This window comes from Manacus candei, unplaced genomic scaffold (genome assembly GCF_025592945.1).
Source record: "Manacus candei isolate 608988 ecotype Guabito, Panama unplaced genomic scaffold, ASM2559294v1 h1tg000017l, whole genome shotgun sequence".
In the NCBI taxonomy this organism is placed as follows: Eukaryota; Metazoa; Chordata; class Aves; order Passeriformes; family Pipridae; genus Manacus; species Manacus candei.
In genome coordinates this window covers 22807681-22828368 of record NW_026138065.1, presented here as the reverse complement: position 1 = coordinate 22828368, position 20688 = coordinate 22807681, and the positions used below count along the sequence as shown (strand labels likewise).

Below are 20688 nucleotides of genomic sequence, written 5' to 3'. Positions count from 1 at the left end.
AAAATTAAATACTCCCTGTGTGGCGTGAAAGTGAGTACTGTCCCATTCTTAAATGATTCACAAGATTTACTTTTTAATGTTTCTCTATGTCTTGTACTGACCAATTTCTTCCTCAACAGAAACAGTCTATTTGCACATTTTCATATTAAGCTTTAAGAATGGCACAGTATTTTATTTGTCAGTGTCTTTTTGGCATCACAAGCACCTTCTTACTGAAGGAAAAGCTGTTCACATAATTATTATAAAAAATATGATAGTATCTCCAACACAGCTGCAAATGGTTTTCTTCTAAAGTGAAGCTAGTTATATTTAATTCAGTAAATTAACCAGATTAATACTGTTCATGAGAATGGAAAAACAACAAACTATTTACTAGTTGCTGAGAAAGCAAGCAGATAATCCAGCAATAATTTAGGATTAAGCAGTAATTCAGAGCAGAATACATTATCCTCTATTTTTAAAATAGTAAGTATATTTTGAATTTACACGCCAGACAGTTAGGTACAGTTTAAAAAATAGTGAACAGTTTAACAAGTGGTGAACTTGGGGTGAGACAGGGAAACCAGCAAAAAGTGTGCACCCTCCCATATCAGGATAAAATCAGGAATAGTAAGCACTGAAGAAATCTTCATTTGGTGGAGCAGACGGCTTTTGCTATTAGGATGCCTGGCCAAACAAAAACAATTGGCTGCCAAAATTAGCTCCTTGGGACGATTTAGAAGCCTTTGAAGTGAATAGTGTTTTTGAGCTGGAACTAAGCCCAGGTCCAGCTTCAAACTCAAATCAAAATGACAAAGAGGAAATTTTCTGTGCCACACGCCCCCTCAGTGTAAGATTACTTTGGTTTGGCAGCTGTACTGTTTATCTTGTTATTTAAAACTATTTCACTAGATACTCACAACTGAGCATTTAAACAACTGGCTCCTATTATGACGACAGCAGTTATGTTTGACCACATTTAGAAAATATTACAGAATCTGATGGATAAATAAAAGCATTGCTGGCTTTAGATTAATTAAAGAAGTTTAGAATATATACTAGATAAGTGCTGCACAGTATGTATATAAAAAATAAATATCTTTTTAGGAAAATAACCTGATGTTTCTGTATTTGTGGATACAGATTTTAATCAGGTTTCAACAATGAGATAAAGTAAGGCCTGAAAATACCATCCTGCCTTGCAAGATCTACCTCACAGCATTGAAGAGAGTCTGTGACACTGTTCCATAAAGGCAAAGGAATTGGAAGCCAGGTTCTCACGTCTACCTATTTTGATGGTGAAATGACAGTTCAAAATGTACAGTGAAGCACCACGACGCACTGCTCATTGATTCTGGCAGGCTGCCAGGATCACCTTGAATTTAATCTGGTTGCTACATAGCACAGAAGGTATGAAGTTATGTAGATAATCCTTTTGAAGAACAAAGGTTGTGAGTGGAGAAAAACAGGCTTCTTCAAAATTATTTTCACCATCAGTCCCTCATTGTTGGTAGTTGAAACTAATAAGCTTACAAATATAAATTCACATATATTGATGTGACTGACCCCACTGGTTTTGCAGTCTCAGGATCACAGCAACATAGACCTGAGCTTTATGGAATTTTTCCACAATGCATTCTTAAACCATGCAACCTGTCACTAGTGGGGTTCTGTGGTGCTCCATCTTAGGCCCTGTGCTCTTCAACATCTTCATAAATGACTTGGATGCAGGTCTGGAAGGGATAATAAGAAAGTTTGCAGATGACACAAGACTCAGAGAGCTCTTGACTCCCTTGAAGGCAGGGAGGCTCTGAAGAGAGACCTTGGCAAGTTAAGAGGACTGGGCAATCGCCAATCACATGAGGTTCAACACGGGAAAGTGCCGGATTCTGCACCTGGGGTGGGGCAACCATGAATGTACGGACAGACTGGGGAATGAGGTGCTGGAAAGCAGTGCCATGGAAAGGGACCTGGGGGTCCTGGTTACCAGCAAGTTGAATCTGAGTCAGCAGTGCCCTGACAGCCAGGAGGGCCAACCCTGTCTGGGGGGGCATCAGGCAAAGCATCTCCAGCCGGTCGAGGGAAGGGATTGTCCCGCTCTGCTCTGCACTGGGGCAGCCTCACCTTGAATATTGTGTGCAATATTGGGTACCACAATGTAAGAAAGGTATTAAGCTATTAGAGAGTGTCCAAAGGAGGGCAATGAAGATGGTGAAGGGCCTTGAGGGAAAGCCATATAAGGGGTGGCTGAGGTCACTTGATCTGTTCTGCCTGGAGGAGACTGAGGGGAGACCTCATTGCAGTCACAATGATGAGGGGAAGAGGAGGGGCAGGCACTGATCTCTTCTCTGTGGTGACCAGTGACAGGACCCAAGGGAACGGCCTGAAGTTGTGTCAGGGGAGGTTTAGGTTGGATATTAGAAAATGGTTGTTCCTCCAGAGGGTGTCTGGGAGCTGGAACAGGGTCCCCAGGGAGGTGGTCCCAGCACAAAGCCTGAGAGAGTTCAAGAAGCGTTTGGACAATATTCTCATGCACTTAGTGTGATTCCTGGGGATAGTCCTGTGCAGGGCCAGGAGTTGTACTCAATGATCCTTGTGGGTCCCTTCCAACTCGGTGCATTCTGTGATTATTCTCAGCATCAGAGACCCGTAGTTCTCAGGACCAAGACCTATTCTTAAATTCCCAAATTAATTTATTATAACACTTCCTTTTTAAACTTGTCAAGCTTTGACTCTTTTCACTCTAGTAAATTGTAAGTGACTCAATTTCAACTGACAGAGCTTAACAAGGTCTATGGACCCTTTTAATACATTTGACTACTTGACCGTCGTGTGTTGATCAGTTCAAAACAATGCAGGCAGAAAAGGTGGCATAAAGCCTTCAAAGATTTGTCTCAATCAGCACACTGTGATGTCATAGATTAGACTTGTCAAATGGTCACATAGTTTATCTTTGGAATGTTATTAAAGCAAATTCTAAAGACATTTTTCATCTGACTACGCAGACATACATAAATACAGACCACATACAAACACTGGCAAATGAACAAGACCTTGTAGACCTACGTATCAGCTTGAAAGCCTTTGAAAATGCCTTCCATGATATTCTAGAGATATATTTGCACTAACAGTGTTGCTTTCAGAACAACTTTGAGAGTACTGTGTAATATCCTGTAATATAAAAATGCAGTTTGGAATGAGATAGGAATTACAATTGAATATCTTTGTGGAAATTTAATGAAGTAGAAAGTCAGTTGCTTCAGACCAAAGTAAGAATAGACAAACAGCAGTAGCATATCTACTCACAGATTCCTGCGTACACACTTCAGGTAATTTTGTATAGCAAATCTCTCAAGTCCATAATAATTATGAAGCTGTTAAGCATGTGATAAACTTGGAACAATAAGCATACAATAAACTCATGATATCTGATTTACAGCATAGCACAGTCTTTCTCTGTAATGACAAAATTTGATTTGGCTGCATAAATAGCGATTTGGTTGCGTAAATGGAGATTAAAGTTGTATTAGGTTGTAAAAATGTAGATTTCCTTCATAGGTTAGGAGAAGTAACATGTTCAGAGGTTTCAAAGATAAACTGTATAATGAAAAGTATTCTCTGTAATGTAAAGTATTCCCTCTATACCAGAGATTCAGAGCATCGAGTCCTCTTCTGAGTCAATCTAAAAATACTAAAGACACCGTATAATTGCATTATGTCAACTGTGGCACCATGCGCTGTGTAAAAAGTAAACCATTCCATGAAAGGTTTGGATCTCAGAAAAACTCTCTTGTAGTGCTGGAATTATATCTGTTGCTCCTATAGAGACCTACAGGTCCCCTCTGTTCTTCTCTACAGAGAAAACCTACTCCTTAGGTAACTTCTTTTAAGAATCAGTGGCGGAAAGAATAACTGAAAAGTGAGCACAGTTGCTGGAATCATAATTCCATCTTCATGCTGCCGAATAGTAAAATCAGGAAAGTCCCTTTTCTTTACTTTGAAATCAATATACACAGGTAAACATCAAGACTTTAGAGCAGTGGAAAATTCTGCATAAACATCCATGCAGTAATTACGTTCTTAGTGCAGTGGTAAGCCCAGTGAGCAATCTTGCTTTCCCACAAAGAAGGGAGACACCTCATGTGCACAACTCATTTGAAAACTAAGCAGTACTGCCAAGTGTCACTGTCCACAACCCCATCTGTTTAACACTAAGTGGTTATATTTAAGTGTTCCCTATGATCCTAATGCTTGCAGTAGTAAAATTAGAGTTTTAAATTGAGCTGTCATAGTAAGCTTCCTGACCTACAAATAGCCACGGAGTTCTCTAACAATGAAGTAAACTAGAAGCAGCAAGCTGTTAGACAAGTAAAATGTTCATCCAGCTAACTTTTATTCTCAGCAAATTTATCAATACTGGTTAACAATACTTCCAACTAGTACAGGGCCTTCTGACATGACAAAATGAGTGTAACAACCCATTCTGTCAATACAACACAAATGTCATTTCAAGTGCTCAAAACCCACTAAGCTACCCTAAAAAAGATTGATTTATCTGCTCCAGTGTTTCTTTGGGGCAAACTTTTCTCACAACTGAAACCAATTAGTGGGCCTGGCACTTGTAGTGCAGAATGTAGGTCAGCATCAAGTAATAAAAAAGTATTGACTTTTCTCTGTCTGTAAGCAGCATGAAAGGGGTGCCATGGCCTTGTCGTATATGAAAAGAGCTCCATTAATTTCACTTATTTCAACCAGGGCTGTCAAATACTAATGCTTCTATTGCACTTTTCACACAAAGTACATTGACACCAATCCTGGCCTCAGTGTAACAAGTTTACAATATTTCAGTCAGTGAAAGGGGTACTATAATTTTTAATTCCCTGTTGTACATTTAGTCTCTTTAAAGCAGCACTGTTCATAAGACCTACTGAGAGATATGAGCTGGGACATTAATAATGGCTACACACTTCTTCCCATGGGCAACAGAATCTATTTCTTGGGCATAGCTTCAACAGCTAATTAGCCATAAAGTTCAGGACAGGGTTGTTTGGCATAACTCTGTTTTTGTGGCTGGTGGGCACAGACTGCGAATTTTACTTTCTGTCATGGAGAAAGAGCCAAAACCTAGGAATAGGTCTTCCATGACTTAAGGCTATAAAATTGAAAAACTAATGTGTTAACCAATTGGGTCAACTAGCCCCTTCAAATAAGAGATAATAACAAAAGCCTGGATCGTGCCTTCGGGACTGGATCTCATTGTGTCAGACCAGAGGTATTGACTTCCAGGGAAAAGTGTCCCTAATCAGAGTTCCCTGCAGCACAGTGGACAAGTGACCACTGCTGTGATGAAGGGGGTAGAATTACATGTTTCCCTATTCAGCTTGCCAGCACAATGCAGAGGAAGAGAACAAGGAGCCATCATCTACCTCCTTCTTCAACTGTCAACTACTACCACCAATCCTAAAACCTCCAAATTTTGTTCTATTTAGTAAGTGTAACAAAGTTTTCATGGAAGCATAGGTTATTTTATGAGCTTCTCCATATTGTGGATAGACACAGCAGAGGTCAAACTGACCCAAAATGTTATGACCCTGTTGCCCTCCATTCTCTGCAATTTGCCTTTTAAACGGACTTTTTTTTTCCCCAAGAAAACTTTATGGTTCTTATTGACAAGCTTGAGGGCTCTGAGTGTGATGTCTACTCATTCCCTAATTACCTCCTGCAAATGCAAACATCACCAACAACAATAAAACTCTTTGATTTAAAAAGACTGGGTGACTATGGTAGAAGGCAATTTTCTACTTGCTTTAATGACTTTGTAAGTCTTACCCTTTGAATCAACTTGCTATTAGATCTTAAAATAAAATGATATTGTATAGCCATCATGAAAGACAACTTTATAACCTTCTGTGTTGCGCTTACATCAGGCAAGTTTTTTCTATTTGTTAGTTTTAGTCTTTTATTGACATTATGATAATGTGTTGTAAAAAAGAATCAGGGAATTATGTTCACAGTAGGAAATTTAACAACATTATTTTAATATCCTATCTTCCAAACAGAAACAGAAAGCATTAATTGCTACTTAATTTATGTAACAAACATTTCATTATTTTTTACACAATTTTTTATGGAGATTTATAACTATCACTGATTCTTACACGTTTCATCTTCTGCAATTAAAAATGAGAAAGCCAAACTCAAACAGTGCTTGCTAGAAATCATAAAATATTTCTAATTATGTTTCATGAGTTTGAAAAACCACTGACCTGATAATCATGCAGGTTTAGATTCTTTCTCTATGATGTGTCCAGTACAAGCAGAACAGCCCCATGTGCTCCCCTGTGGCAGCCTGACATGGAAATTATAACTCCATTCCTTCCTTTCTCTAATATTTGGAGAAGGAAGTTCTGCTACTCATCTGTGCTCACTACAGTTTGCTTTCTTAGCTCAGCAGCTAAACTGTGCTAATTTGTGCTTTGGAGATAACTGGAGACAACTGGCTAACACAAGTCAAGCTCTAAAACTTCTTGTCCTCATCTGTTCAAGGTAGTAGAGGATGTGTTCTAATATTGAAAAGAACCTATCTTAGCTCCTGAGTGCTAAGAAGCCCACCATACCCTTTCACAGCTGCACAAATTAAGCTGTGACATGACAGAAAATAATGATGCTCTTCAGAATGCAATAGTTTGAGCCATTGTACAAGGAAAGCACAACTATTCCTAAATGAGTAAGATATTCTGTGATAGCTGTGTTCATTAAGGAATACAAATGTGTCAGCCCTTGCTGTCCTTTCTCACAAGAGAAGGCAAATTATCTCTTGGCTTTGATGGAAGTTTTGTGTAAGGAAGGACAAAGGAATAAAGGGGAAGGATTTGGTCCAGTAAATTACTTTTTCCTGTAAGTATTGCCTCTGTAAAATTAACCTGGGATCTGGAACTAGGCTGTCCTTTTTGTCATGTGTAATATAACCAGCAATGAAGATTTGTGGCCCAAATTTGCATTTGTTACATTTACTTAGTACCCTGCAGTCATTGTTGTTGTCCAAGGGGGAGGAAGGCTGGAATTCCCAGTTGTACCCTCTAAGTTTATTTATTCCATTTATTAATGATCTGCAAGTCAGGAACTGTTTGGTCCTTCCTCTCAAGCATGGACTAGCTTTGCAATACTTTATAAATACATTCACCCTTATAAATTACTGTTCATATAATTAATTTATGTGTATAAAGCTAATCTACTGAAGAAGAAGAAGTCACCTTGATGAAGTCACTTTTCAGGTACTTTTAGACCTATTCAGAGCCAGTATCAATATTAAAAGTATAGTTTGCCACAGAAAGTTACAGTGTGTGCTGTACCATACTTCAGGCAATGTTATGGAACAACATCACCCAAATTCTATTCTGAAGGTCTGTATTTGAATCAAAATTGCCAAAGATAATATTCTATTTTTTTCAACTATGTAGCCTTTTTCTACAAGTAAATTAAATTAAGAAACCAATGTGAATTTCTCCACAAGCTATTTCATACTTGGATACCCTTGAACTTTACTGAATCTGGGCTAAAAAACAAATGTGCAGTTGAAATAGTTCAATAAGTATTCAGAATCCCAGGAGGTGTTTATTTGCTATTGTCATGCAAATGTCTACTTCTTGCAGTGTATTTTAACAAAATGTTTTTGAAGAGGGGGGTAGAAGTTCATCTTAATTTATTTAAGATGTATAAATAACGTTGTCAAGAATGAAAACACTCTGATGAGAAATATATAACCCTTTTGTGAAGTTATTAAATCTGAGGTGGAGGTATGCCTAACACTACATTCCTGTGTACAGAAAAATACAGTCTTAAAAAGCATCTGATGAAAATAGTAATGGACATATTTTTACCACTTTACCATTTACCATTTTAAACCAACACACACTCTGCTAGTAACAAGACTTGTATTAGAAAGTACTGCACTTTCTAATAAGCATCTTGACTTATGCCATTTATAAGCTGCTTCTTTCATTGTCTAATCTGTTCAACCACCACATTCTCTTTCCAGCTGAAAATAAGCCAGTGCCAAGTGCTGACTGCCAAGACAAACTCAGAACCACTTTTAACCTGCTAGACTAAAGACAGAAAATGTTTAACCTGCCAAGATCAAGTTGCAACTCTCTCTAACTTGCCAAAATCATGTCACCAACAGTTAAGGAGGAAAACTTCTGAGTTGAAATATTCAACTGAAAATATTTTTTATCTTACCGGTTTCAGTTATGTCTTTTTGAAGGGAAAAAAAAAAGTTGTAATCAATTAACAATTAACAAAATTAATTAACAAAAAAAAGGCACATTGATGCACTGTATTTCGCTTCTGATATGCAGCAAAAACAGCACTCCAGTTAGATTTCATCTGCTTTCACACTGTTCTGGATGATGTTTCCAAACCTGACTGCTTTCTGTGATGAAATGACCAGATATGCAGATAAAAGGAGAACAGTGGATGATACTGTCTGGCTGAGCTTTAGCATGGCTTTCAATCTCCCAGAGAATCCTTTTAACCAAGTTGGTAAATTATAGTCTAGATGTGCAGACTAATAGATGTAATAATTGTCTGTAGTATCAAGTTCAAAGGGTAGCAATGAACGGTTTGTACTCTTAACTGGAACCTGCGTACAAATGTATTTCCTCAGGGGCTGTCTTGGGACCTATCTTAATACCTTCATCAGTGACCTGGAGGTGGAGATGGAATGCACTCTCATCAAGTTCATGGATTACACCAAATAACGGGTACCATCAATACAGTTGAGGGCTATCATTCAGAGTGATGTAGACAGGCTAGAGGAACAGCCGGACAGAACCTTACAAAATACAGTATGGACAAATGCACCTGGCACAGACTAACCCCAGAAACAAAGCAGGCTGAAGGCTGACAGGCTGAGTTGCAGCTCTGCAAAAGAGGACCTGGTGGTCCTGATGGGTAACTGGCTAAACATGAGTTGGCAATGTGCCCTAGCACTGATGAAAGCTGAAGAGAAAAACAGCTTTCCTCTTTCAGAAATATAAGCTACCTTCAGAAGAGATTGAAATGATCAAACAGGAATATTTTATCATTTTGCAGGTAGCTTACTTGGCAGGTCAGCTAACACTAGAGAAACTACTCATCTCCTATCCAGTGTTTCCAAATGCTCTCATTAATCAATAAAACTGGAAAAAAAAGCTTATAGGTTAATACTTTCTGTCTGTATTTATTCGTATGTGATAACATATCTTTGCTGTGTGACATGTTTTCAATGGCACTTTTTCGCCCATGTAAATCCACCAGTTCTTTGATACAGTTCAGGAATAGCATCAGTTACAGTGATTATTCACTCAGGTGCCACAGATTTGTTTTGGCATTGGCATGAAGCTAGTTCTGACAAACTGCTGCTGATCAGAAGCTTTAGGAAGAGAAACAGTTTATATTTAAAGCCAAACATTATTTCAGATTCAACAGTGTCCAGAAAAATGAAATGGATTACACGTATTAGCACAAATTTTAAAAATAGATTGTTGAACAATTCAAAGACTAAACCCATGCTGTACTGGTTCTGATATGAATACATGCTATGTATACTAACTGTAAGACCTTGTGCAAAGATATTCTACGCTAGTGCATAAGCAAAAGTTTATTTAATTTTTCAGCTGGATAACTTCCAAAGTAAATTCTACACTCCGTTGTCCATGTTGAGGAAAGAATTTAGCCTTAGACTTTAACATCTATGCCTTTAATATCTATACAGAACTTTCAATGTATAGCCGAATATGATTATATCTTATAAATGAAGAGGAACTGGGAATTTTTACAACGTTTTATATGCTAATTTATTCATTGACAGTGTAGTAGCAATATAAGTTATACTGTAAAGTTTCCCATACTTCTTTCAGGACTTCGGATTTGAACTGAAGTGTGGAAATTCTTTAAATAGCAAGACATTTTGGTCTTCCTTCTGCCAAAGGCTTGAGCATCTGCAAAAACTACAAATCATGCCAAACTCTTTGAGTGATATATGGAAGGCCACAATCCACTAGGAAATAAGCTAAGACGAAGTCATTCATTTCATTTAGGTCCTTCAGTGGGATTTGAACTATCCAGCCCACAAACCATGTCTCATGAGATTGCAGTGTACATCCAGCCCACAGTAATAATGATTCATATACATATATGTGTATATGCTTTATTGCTACCTTTAGCTGGATTAAAAGCAATATATCAAATTTTATATTTCTGCTTCTTTTATTAGCTTTCTAGCACTTGATCAGCTGATAGAGGCGATAATGAAATGTTTTTTTATAAACTGGAGTTTGTAAGTCCTGTCCTGAGAATGTAATATTTCAAAAAATAGCCTAAGCTTTGGGGAAAAAACCAATTACAGAAACAGCATTAAAAATGCCAAGCACTGGGCAGAAGCAATTCTGGATCAGTTTAAAAAAGTGATTGATGAAACTCTAATCTGAGCTGAAGGAACAGTTTCACGACAAGCTGTGACCATTCCACACACTTCATTAGCTGCCATAATTAGCCTGGTGTTTCAATTTGTTAGAACTGGTGGGGACAATTTTACTCAGAATGCAAACATCAAAAAACAGGGTGCCTCAGACTTCAGAAGAGGCTGATGAGAAGCTTTTCTAGTCTCTGTTAACTAAAAGATTAATTACAGCTGATGGGAGGCTGTACTCTGATTGTCACTCTGTCTATGTGCATTACTTTTAGCATTAGAAGAAAGACATGGTTGACACTACACTGCTCAATCAAGCAGCTTTGCATTAGTGTACAAAGTCTGTTAATATGCAATGTTTTTATTGTTTCTCTTTTTCTTTTTTTCCCCCTAAGTTTGAGGCTCTCATACCTAATAAGTTATATTTCAAAGGAGCAGAGTATTTGGTTGCTGATGATAAGCACTTACCACTTACGCTGCCATTCCTTCATAGAACTACAGGTGAGAGATCCTAACGTCTCACAGCTACTAGCTGGGAATATTATTAGTTCCTATTATCACAGTCAAAATATAAATTTCTACTCAAATAGTCTCATTATGAAAAACAAAACCATTACAGTTGTGAAACAGATATTGTGTGTATCACAGTCTTCATAACATATCCCCTCTACTTAAGGTGTGATTACTTCTATACATTAACTCAAAGCTCGTAAAATTATTATATGGAAGTGAAGTCTGAATTTGAAGTGCAAAGGTTCTTTCTGAATAATTCCATAACTTTCATTCTAGAGCATTAACACATGGTAACACACCTACTCATAAAAAAACTCCTTTCAGTTTCCCTACATATATTATGCTGAGATCAGCAAAACCTGTAAGAGAAGGAAAATACAGTTTATCGTGATGGAACATCCTTTTAACCTGAGTTTGTAAAGGGCATGTGGAAAGCAGCTCTTCATTACATTAAATGAATAAACACGAAAGCGTATTCCAAAGTGAGTATCATACTACTATTTAAAATGGGGCAAACAAGTTCAGAGTTGATTCATAATACAAATTTTGAAGAAAGAACCAGTAGATACTTACATCAAACCATTAAGACAACAAGAAGTCTGTACTATATACTGTGATGTCTCATTCACTCCAACATGAGTGCACAAAGCTTTTACTGTGATTTTTCCTATTCAAAGAATGTAGATTACTCTAAAATCCATTTTTCTGCACTGAAGTCCTACTGCTCTGAGAATAATCTACTTTTACTCTCTGGAGAGATCATCAAAACAAAAAAAAAACTTACATCCTTTCTTTCAGCTTGGGCACATACCTGGTATAATCTCTTAGAATTCATCCAGAACAACTATAGATATTAATAGCAGTTGAATTATACATCATAATTAGTCAGTGTAACAAAATCTGTAATTCACACATCATTTCAAGATGCAACAGTCTGTAGATCTAAGTGTATCTGTTGCAAGAAAGCCATCAGAATATTTGTCTCTGATCTTAGACTTCAATATTGTAAACTCAACAGCAATGTGCATCTAAAGATGAGGTTAAAAAAGTCTATTTTTCTGTGAAAATAGATAACACTATTTTTCCCAGAACATTCTTTCTAAATAGCATGTATTTACATATTGATTATATTCATTACAAGGCAGATCCTTACCTGATGCAGATTAGCCTAGCTCCATGGATATATCTCAATTATGCTAAGTGCTGAGGATCAGCACTCATACCTGCAGTTTTCAACAGTTGTATGGACCATGTAATTCTTAGAGGATTGTGAAAAGCTTTCCGTTACTTTAATTTTAACTCTATTTAACAAGCACAAACAAGGTCTTGGTGAGTATTATCAAATAATAAGTAGCCTGCTTTTGCAGATAAGTTTCATAAAGAATTTTAAGTGACTTCAAAACATAGCCTTTTTAATTCAATATTGTGGCAAATTGAATTGAGTTGAAACACATTATGTTTGACATACATATAAAAAAATCTACTCAATTCCAAGAATACCGAACAGCCTATCCAAAACCGACATGAAAAGGCAAGGCCAAGCATTTCCCATTTTAGTGTGAGGATTTTGAATTCCAACAAATCATACCCAAATAGTCAAAAGCTAAACACAATATAAACAATTAGGTGTAACTTCAATCTTTCCTGTTTAGATTAATTCATTTTTTTTTCCATAAAAGCTCTGCCACAAGTTACTGTAATGTACTCTAAGCAGGTACTGAAGGAATTGGTCAAGATACTCTATTTCTAAAGTGTTTCTGATTAAATAAGAAGATTTAAAATGTTTAAGCAATATGTACAATGGGAATTATTTAGAAAGCTTAAATATACATACATCTCCCTCAAAGAAATATTGCTTGAAGTTAACTCTTACTAAAAAATCAAGATTTTCTTTTATACCACTAACATACAAGCTACATTATTAAATGAGGAAGGTAGGCGAAGCAAGACATTTATCATCCAACAGACAAATGACACAGGATTGCTAGTTAGACAGTATAATAAGTACCATCTAATTTTCTCTTACGAATCAATTTATTCTTCAAAGCCTTGGATCATCATCAAGGGACTGCATTTTCCCGCTGAGAAATTACAGAACTGAAAATCAGGTTTTATAAAATATTCAACTAGTTGCCGACAAACCCTTACAAATAACCACTAGAATGGATTTGATTAGATGAGTGGTGACAGTATCTCTTCTTATGCAAATAACTGAATGGTTTGACTCTTCTCAGTCATTACTTTGTAGCATTCCTTCAAAATCAGACCCTGTAACTCCTCAGTAACCTCCACAAGAAAGTGATTTCAGCCTTCCAGTAATCCACAGATTCTTTTCTGCATTTAGTTAAACATTAGCCAAGGATACATTTTGCATGTTTTAATTTCCTCCACAGCATTAACCATCTTTCTACAAACAAGAAAATAATTTGAAAGCTTGCTGATAGTTAATAATCATTAATAATCATATATCAAGCATAGCATTTTTTAAAGGCAACCCAACAGTGTTGACTTTAAGGATTTTCTCAAAGGAAACAATCTACACCTTTCCAGTGGGAGCACTGAAAGTGATCATCATAACAAAGTGTATTTCTGTAAGTATGACACAGTCATAAGGGATCTGGAAAGATCATTATGTCAACTGTCAAAAGTTGAAATTGTCATTTGCTTTCCTGGAAGACTGAATGGGTGAATCTTATAATAGATATTTCATTCTAGTCCTATGAATGAGAGGTAATATCTGGTGTTTCCACTGTTGGACATGACATACTCCTGCCTTTTGTAATACCTTTCCTTCTCAAAAGTACATTCTGACACTTGCAACAAAAAAAAAAAAAAAAGAAAAAAAATCAGAAGTATTAGTTTCAAAAGTGACTTTAAGATGTTACCCAGTTTCAAACCCCAGTTTTGTTACCATCTGCTTATTAAGCTGGACTGTGATATTAAATTGGGCAACACTGCTCTTTTTTCATACTATCTACCCTGGTAGCCAAACACCTGAGCTCCAAGGAGCTCCCAGCTCTGGAGTAATGCTGCTGTGGGAATCATCCTATATGGACACAGGGAATTATTCAAGTTGATTTCCACGTGAAAATGCGTCAGCGTTATGGTTCACGATGGTTGTTCTGAGAGCAGAAAATATATGCTACAGGGTACAATAGACAGAATTTTCATGAATAGTATAGGATGCATTGTTGTAGGACCAGGTCTTTGGATTTAAATTACTTGGTTTGATGCAGGACTCGGGACAGGAAGAAAAGTGACAGAAAGAAGCCTCTTCTGGGAAACAGATAGTTGATAACTCAAACTAAGGGTCCATTTGGAGCATCTGAGTAGATACATCAAGTCATGCCAGCAGTAATAACCATACAGGAGCCATGTCATTGGCCAGGGATTGCTGGAGTGCAACACACTTGGCAACAATCCTTATTATCCGTGACATGGCTCATGAGGAAACCGGTACTGTAACAAGCAAACTCATCTAATAATTCCCTTCTGGCTGCCACATTATGTAAGCTCTGCATTGCCTAGGAAAACACATTGAGGTTGGATTGGGGAACTAAGTCTCTGATATTCACAATACGTGCTAGCTCTTCTATTGTACGTCAGTAACTTAGTTCTGTCACAAAGCATATTAGTAAATATGGCCTTTAAAGTTTTAAAAGGTAATAAAGCTGATAGCACAGATGCACATTCATTAGCCAATATCACACTGTCTTAGAAAATGTTCTTGGATAACCTTTTTTTTGTAATTAAAATGAAAACAAGCACAGTCTAAGCAAGAAAGAATTTAAAACTTCACACATACATTATTTTTATTCTCAAGTCCAATTACTGGAGGGTTAGAAAAAATTGAGTTGCGGCGAAATTTAAATAAATTTCAATACAGTCAGGGATGGAAAAGCATGAATAGTGTATCAAAAATTCCCTCATACAATGACATCATCCACTAAACACATGACTGTTATATGTTGTGGTCCTAAAGGAGATTAAACTAATTTTCAAACAGAAAGAATCACTTTCCCTCTCTACAAGGATTTTTTTCTATCATCTGTTTTCTCTATTATCCCAGACTGAAAATCTGTCAGTTCTTGGACAAAGAGCCAAATTTACACCTGGTGTAAACCAATGAAATTCTATACTTTTCATTATACTTATGTTGTAATATTCTTTATATAAACTCTGGTTTAAAATACACTTGTGTTTATCTGTTATATATGTAATGGTTTAATTAAATACTTCTGCAACTTCATGTAATCGCAGTTGAAGGTAATCACTGTTCAACAAAATAGACTGAAGCTCTTGATTGCACCTTTATCTACACTGGCTGAATTTGAGCCTGTAATTCTCTGCCTCTGGTGACAAAGATGGAAGTGATACAATTTATATATGGAACAACTATTGCCTGCTCTACACAGTGCAGTGTGAAAATGCCAGTACTGTTGACCACAGCCCTATTTCGGCTGCTCCACCAAAAGTAGAATCGTGTTGGTGGTGAATTACAAGGGCTATTTTTCCTAACCTAGGTAAGACCATGACAATCAGAAATATTGAAGTTGATATTTGATTAACACTGGCAGTACTCTGTAAGTGATTTCCACTCAACGATGTCTAATTATTTAACTATTTCCTGTTATTAATGGAATGAAACAATTCAAAACAAACAGCCAGGAGGCTGTTTTGCAGGAAGCTCGTAAACATCAATCCATACATGTAGAAATCTTAAAATTTTATCAAGTTGGCCTGTTGAATTTGAAAGGCATATTTTATCCCAATCAATGCATAAAGGTAAAATTATCCATAACTAAGGCATGTTTCTCTGCTGTACAGTTCAGCTGTAATGATCCCCACACACTGCACTTGCACATCAATTATGATAATCATAATCACGGTCGTTAAGCTGAATGTTCATTATTATCAGGATGCTGGTGACAGCAGATTCAATCATCGGGTGCAATGGGCAGGCAGTCACAGTCCCACCCAAGTTTCTGCAGACAGCGTTGTGCCACATTAAATCTATGATGTGTTCCACATCCCACTCCATTCCAAGAGCTGTAGACGGTAAAGGTCAACTTTATGTTCTGTGCAATATGCTTAGGTTCTCTAAATTAATTCTTTGCAGTCCTGGGTATTTTTATGCTTTGTAGATAATAAAATCCTGTTTAGGGCCAAAATGCCTGTGCAAATAATGAAACAGTGATTCAGTTGTACTGTAATTCACCTATAATAAGGCATCAGAGGGAAGAATCTATCAGAATGGAACACCTTAAAATATCACTTCCTGAACTTTATAAATAAGAAAACATTAAATGCTGTCATTAAAGTCAGTTTTCTAAAATGCATATGCAAACTAATTCCAATACTGATTAAAGACTGTAAGCTACCATTTCTGCTTCAGTAAATATGAACATATGTGAGTGTTTTGACAACCGAAAGATTATAGTTAGTGTATTTCAATCCTTGACTGCCCAGCTACATTGGAACCTATCATTGTAGTTTAAATTCATAATGATTGGTAAATTTTTTATATTGAAACATCTCACATAAATTCTATCAAAGGCACTTCCATGTATTTAGATATACAATGTAAAACCTAAAATATGCAAGCAATTTTATTTTTTACAGTGATTTACTGAGTAAACTAACTAGATTCAGTTTCATTAGAGGTATTTCCATTTCTTGTTTATTTATAATGAAGAATTAAAATAGAACAGTTTTCCCCTTAACTCAAACTTCTTTGAAATGTAAACAGAATGAGATAAAAATTTTCAGATTATAACTAGATGAAAAAAAGAACTATTAACTTTTCTTCACATAGATATGGTAATTATTATGTTTAGAGAAAGTCTATGCTAATACCCTTTCATTTTCCAGAGGAAATATAACAAGGCAATATTTTTCATTGTTGTTCATTTTGCTTCTAAAGTAATTATATAATTTACATACTAATCTTTTTGTGACTTGAATTAAAATGCATACTCAAACACATGAAAACCTCAGGAAAACACAGTTAGGATGTGCTCATGAACATACACAGGGCCGTTTTATATGTAATTTTTTAAAAAGCCACCTAGTATCAGCTAACATCAAATAATACCTCAGCAGCTCAGAGGGATCACTGATCCACTACCACTGAACTGACTCTTTGGAAGAACTTACACAGTCTTAACAGCAATAATAAGGGAACCTGGTCTAGCACAAGACTGTCAGAAGCTGAATACAGATCATGGCAGGGTTATCAGCTACACAGGCTGTAACAGAAATTGCATCCACAAAATATCACCTCATGGGAAACTCAAAGGAGGGTTCCATTCAGCAAATGGAACTCTCCTTTGTGTTAAGCAAAGTGTTAAGCAAAAATCTGCTTTTTTCTAATATTTTGTTACATGCCCTTTAGTCTTGTGATTCATTAGAACAGGATACTTTAGTTCATACCACTGATATATTCAAAGTTTTCATATAGTTTAGAAATAAAAAAGCAACAGAGTTCTATCAAATTTAACAGTTATGAAAGTATGACCTCACACCTGCCTATAGGTCTTTTTCCATTAAATTGCAGTAAGGAGGTGGAATTTTTGGTTTTCTTTTTGGTTTTTTCCCTGATAATAATGACCCATTAAAGCAGCAGGTAGGTCATAAATAGCTCTTTTCTCCTCTTATCTCTCTGTTTGGGTAAGCGGCTCCTAATGGAAGCTTCATATTGATTTAGAATTGGGGTTGGAAGGCTGTATGTCATGTTGGGTTAATGTATACAGCTATTCACCTCCAGAGATTTAGGTTGATATCTATCCAAGATCACAAGTAAAGTGAGTCTAGTTCTTTCAGTGAAACCCATAATTTATATATGTGTCACATGATACACAGTATAAATATCTTTACTTTTTTTTATATCATCATCTGAGCCTGATCAAGAACTGCTAAGGACTAGAAAAGGAAGTCTTTACAGGACAAGAGGAGTACCAGCAATAAGACATTTAGGTCCTTTTTATATATCACACTTATGCTGTGGGACTTCAGCCAGTCATATCTTCCACTCATTGCTTTTGAAAGACAAATTCAGATCTTTTGTTTGAACATTGACTTCTATGTGCAATGAGGTATAATTAATGCATGTTAAAATACCAAAATTTTACTCTGAGCTCATTTTTAAAGCTTCAAATTTAGAGAAATAATTCTTTATAAAAAAATATTCCTTCTGAAAATAAGATTCCTTGGAATTTGCTGGGGCTAAGCTATTTCCAGGGAAATACGTAATCATATCTTACAAAATCCCAGAATTATAGACATTGGAAGAGACCTCTTGAGATCATCCTCCTACAGCCCCCCCTAGTGAGCTAAAGCAGGTTGCCTAGGACTGTGGATATGTCCAAGAATAGAGATTCTTCAACCTCTTTGGGCAACCTGTGCCAGTGCTCTGTCACACCCACAGAAAAATAGAAAAAAAAAATTTTAAGAAGTGTTTTCTTGTGTTCAGCTGGAATTTCATGTACTTCACTTCTGTCCATTGCCTCTTGGCCAGTCACTGGACACTACTTAGTCTGAAAGAAGCTGGGCTCCCTCTTCTTCTTTCCCTCCTATCAGATGTTTATACATTTTAATAAGATCTCCTCTGAGCCTTCTCTTTCCAGACTGAAGAGTTCCAGCTGTCTCAGTCTCTCCTCCTACAAAAGATGCTGCAGTCCCCTTAACTATCTTGGCAGAGGGTGCAGCACCGAGCCACAAAGTCCATTATCTTTCTTGTACTTGGAAATTTTAATGTGATTATGATACCTAATGTAAATAAGCACAATGCAAAACACTACACAAAGTCACGTTAGAACATGTTCTGAGAAAAATTACCTCTTGCAGCACTACAAAACCAGAAATATATGAGATGCTCCTGACAAAGCAAGCAACTTAATGAGATGATCTTAAGAGAAAAACAGCTATTCACTAGTTTCAAGACTTTTTTCAAAGAATGTAAGCAGTAAAATACTTTGTTGTTTTAGTCCGGTTTTCCCATCATTTCCTGAAGCTTTATCTTGATATCCAACAGTAAATATACAATCTTTCTTAAATCATAAAAGGCAATACTAATAGAACAAAACTTAGTGAAACGTACATAACTGAAGCTGTACTTAATCAGGCACTTAAATTCTGATCTTGTAGGTAGAACAGGTGTTAAAGTTCCTCAAACTGAACTTACCAGAGAGTCAAGGAAATCTGACATCACATCAGCTCTATGTGATTTTATAACATGCTAGAAAGAATCCCATTGGAGTCTGTGATCTCTGGATCAGACTCAAATTCACCTAGTTCTAATAAAATAGCCATCTAAAAAAGTAAATAATTCTTTGATTTTTGCAGTGACTTACCTTGTCTGCTATCCACTTATTAGGATATACTTCTCTGAAATGTTTGGTTCCATAAGCTTCTCGGACATATTTGCCTGACTTACAAAGTGATGGCTCATACTTCTCATCCTCATTTTTATGATATGAAGAAAATGGTAGGAATCTGAAATTCAAGAATATTTTAAAAATCAGTTATGCTCTTCTCTAGATGCCACAGGATGGATGTAAATACTGGATAACAACGCTGCAAGAGGTGACGTGCAGACACGTTACTGCTATTTTTCACTATCTTCTTAATGTTTCCCCTTGGTATTGTGAGAGGATTACTGCAATTTCTCCTGTGGCTTCTTTCAAGTTCAATTTGGAGCAAAGAGATATAGAGTTTCAATAGGATAAAATGATGACTTTCTGTACAAAGATCTAACTTGGTTCACTTGCGTTACTAGATTATTACTTTGTCTGTATCTGCGCTAGCAATTGGTGTGACGTGAGGAACGATCAGGGTTCAATCTGCTGGGATCTGCATCTTGATCCCTCAAACCTTAGCAGGCAGTGCAGTCTGTGCCAGCTGTCAGTGGCAAGCACTCACCACGCACAAGGATGGATATCACTTTTGGAGAACTTTGCATCCACATGGCAAGTCATGTAGGTTCCCAACACACAACCTTAACCTGATCATTCCCTCAGGACATAAATATTTCAAGTATACCAGCAGTATAAGCATAAACCAAGGCAGACTTGCACCATAAAGAATCCTCCCTGTACCTTAAACCAGGTATGCATCTTTTGACATCTGTTAACCAAAGATAAATAAACCATATTTACCAAAATCTAGCAACTCTAAATTAGAATTTAAAATGTAGCAGAATTCTCTCATTTAGCAGAACAGAAACTTTCACATTGTCTGTCGGATATTGGCAGACCACCAAGCCAAGAATTCTCAAATTGTGTACTTTACTCTTAAGTTATAATTATGTCATAATCAGCAGTCATTCAGAGTTGGGTTCTTTCATCTTTGGTCATACTGATGATGGACTCCCTGCTTATACAGTACCAGTGAACAGTGAAGCTCCAGCTACCTGCTGGAAGAGGTTTTCAGATGGATGTCCCTAAGTGTCATGGACAACTACAAGTTTTCTGGGTAGGTTCCAGAGCAAACTGCATGAAGGAAAGTGAAAAATGTCTTATATATAAAGTATCTGCAAGATCTGCAAGACACCCTCCAAAGATGTCTTAGTGACATCTATTTTAGTTTGCAAGAGAGTCACAAGAGTGAAAAAGTAAATTTTACTATAAAGTAAAATTCTACTATAAAGTAGAATTGAGCTTATAATTGCTGGTGTTCTGAAAAAACAACATGCATTTTTTATTCTAGAAGTACAGGAAAAAATATTATATAGTGAAATTGGAAATATA

The 20688-nt window shown here is 36.5% G+C and overlaps 1 protein-coding gene across 2 annotated transcripts in view; it reads right to left on the bottom strand.

Annotated features, from left to right (window-relative positions):
- Positions 1-20688, bottom strand: part of SPATA17 (spermatogenesis associated 17) — an 88907-nt gene that overhangs the window by 2242 nt on the left and 65977 nt on the right. For both annotated transcript variants that reach the window (XM_051782988.1, XM_051782987.1), the window contains one exon: positions 19294-19435. In XM_051782988.1, coding sequence (XP_051638948.1) covers positions 19294-19435 — 142 coding nt within the window. The remainder of the gene's footprint in view (positions 1-19293; positions 19436-20688) is intronic.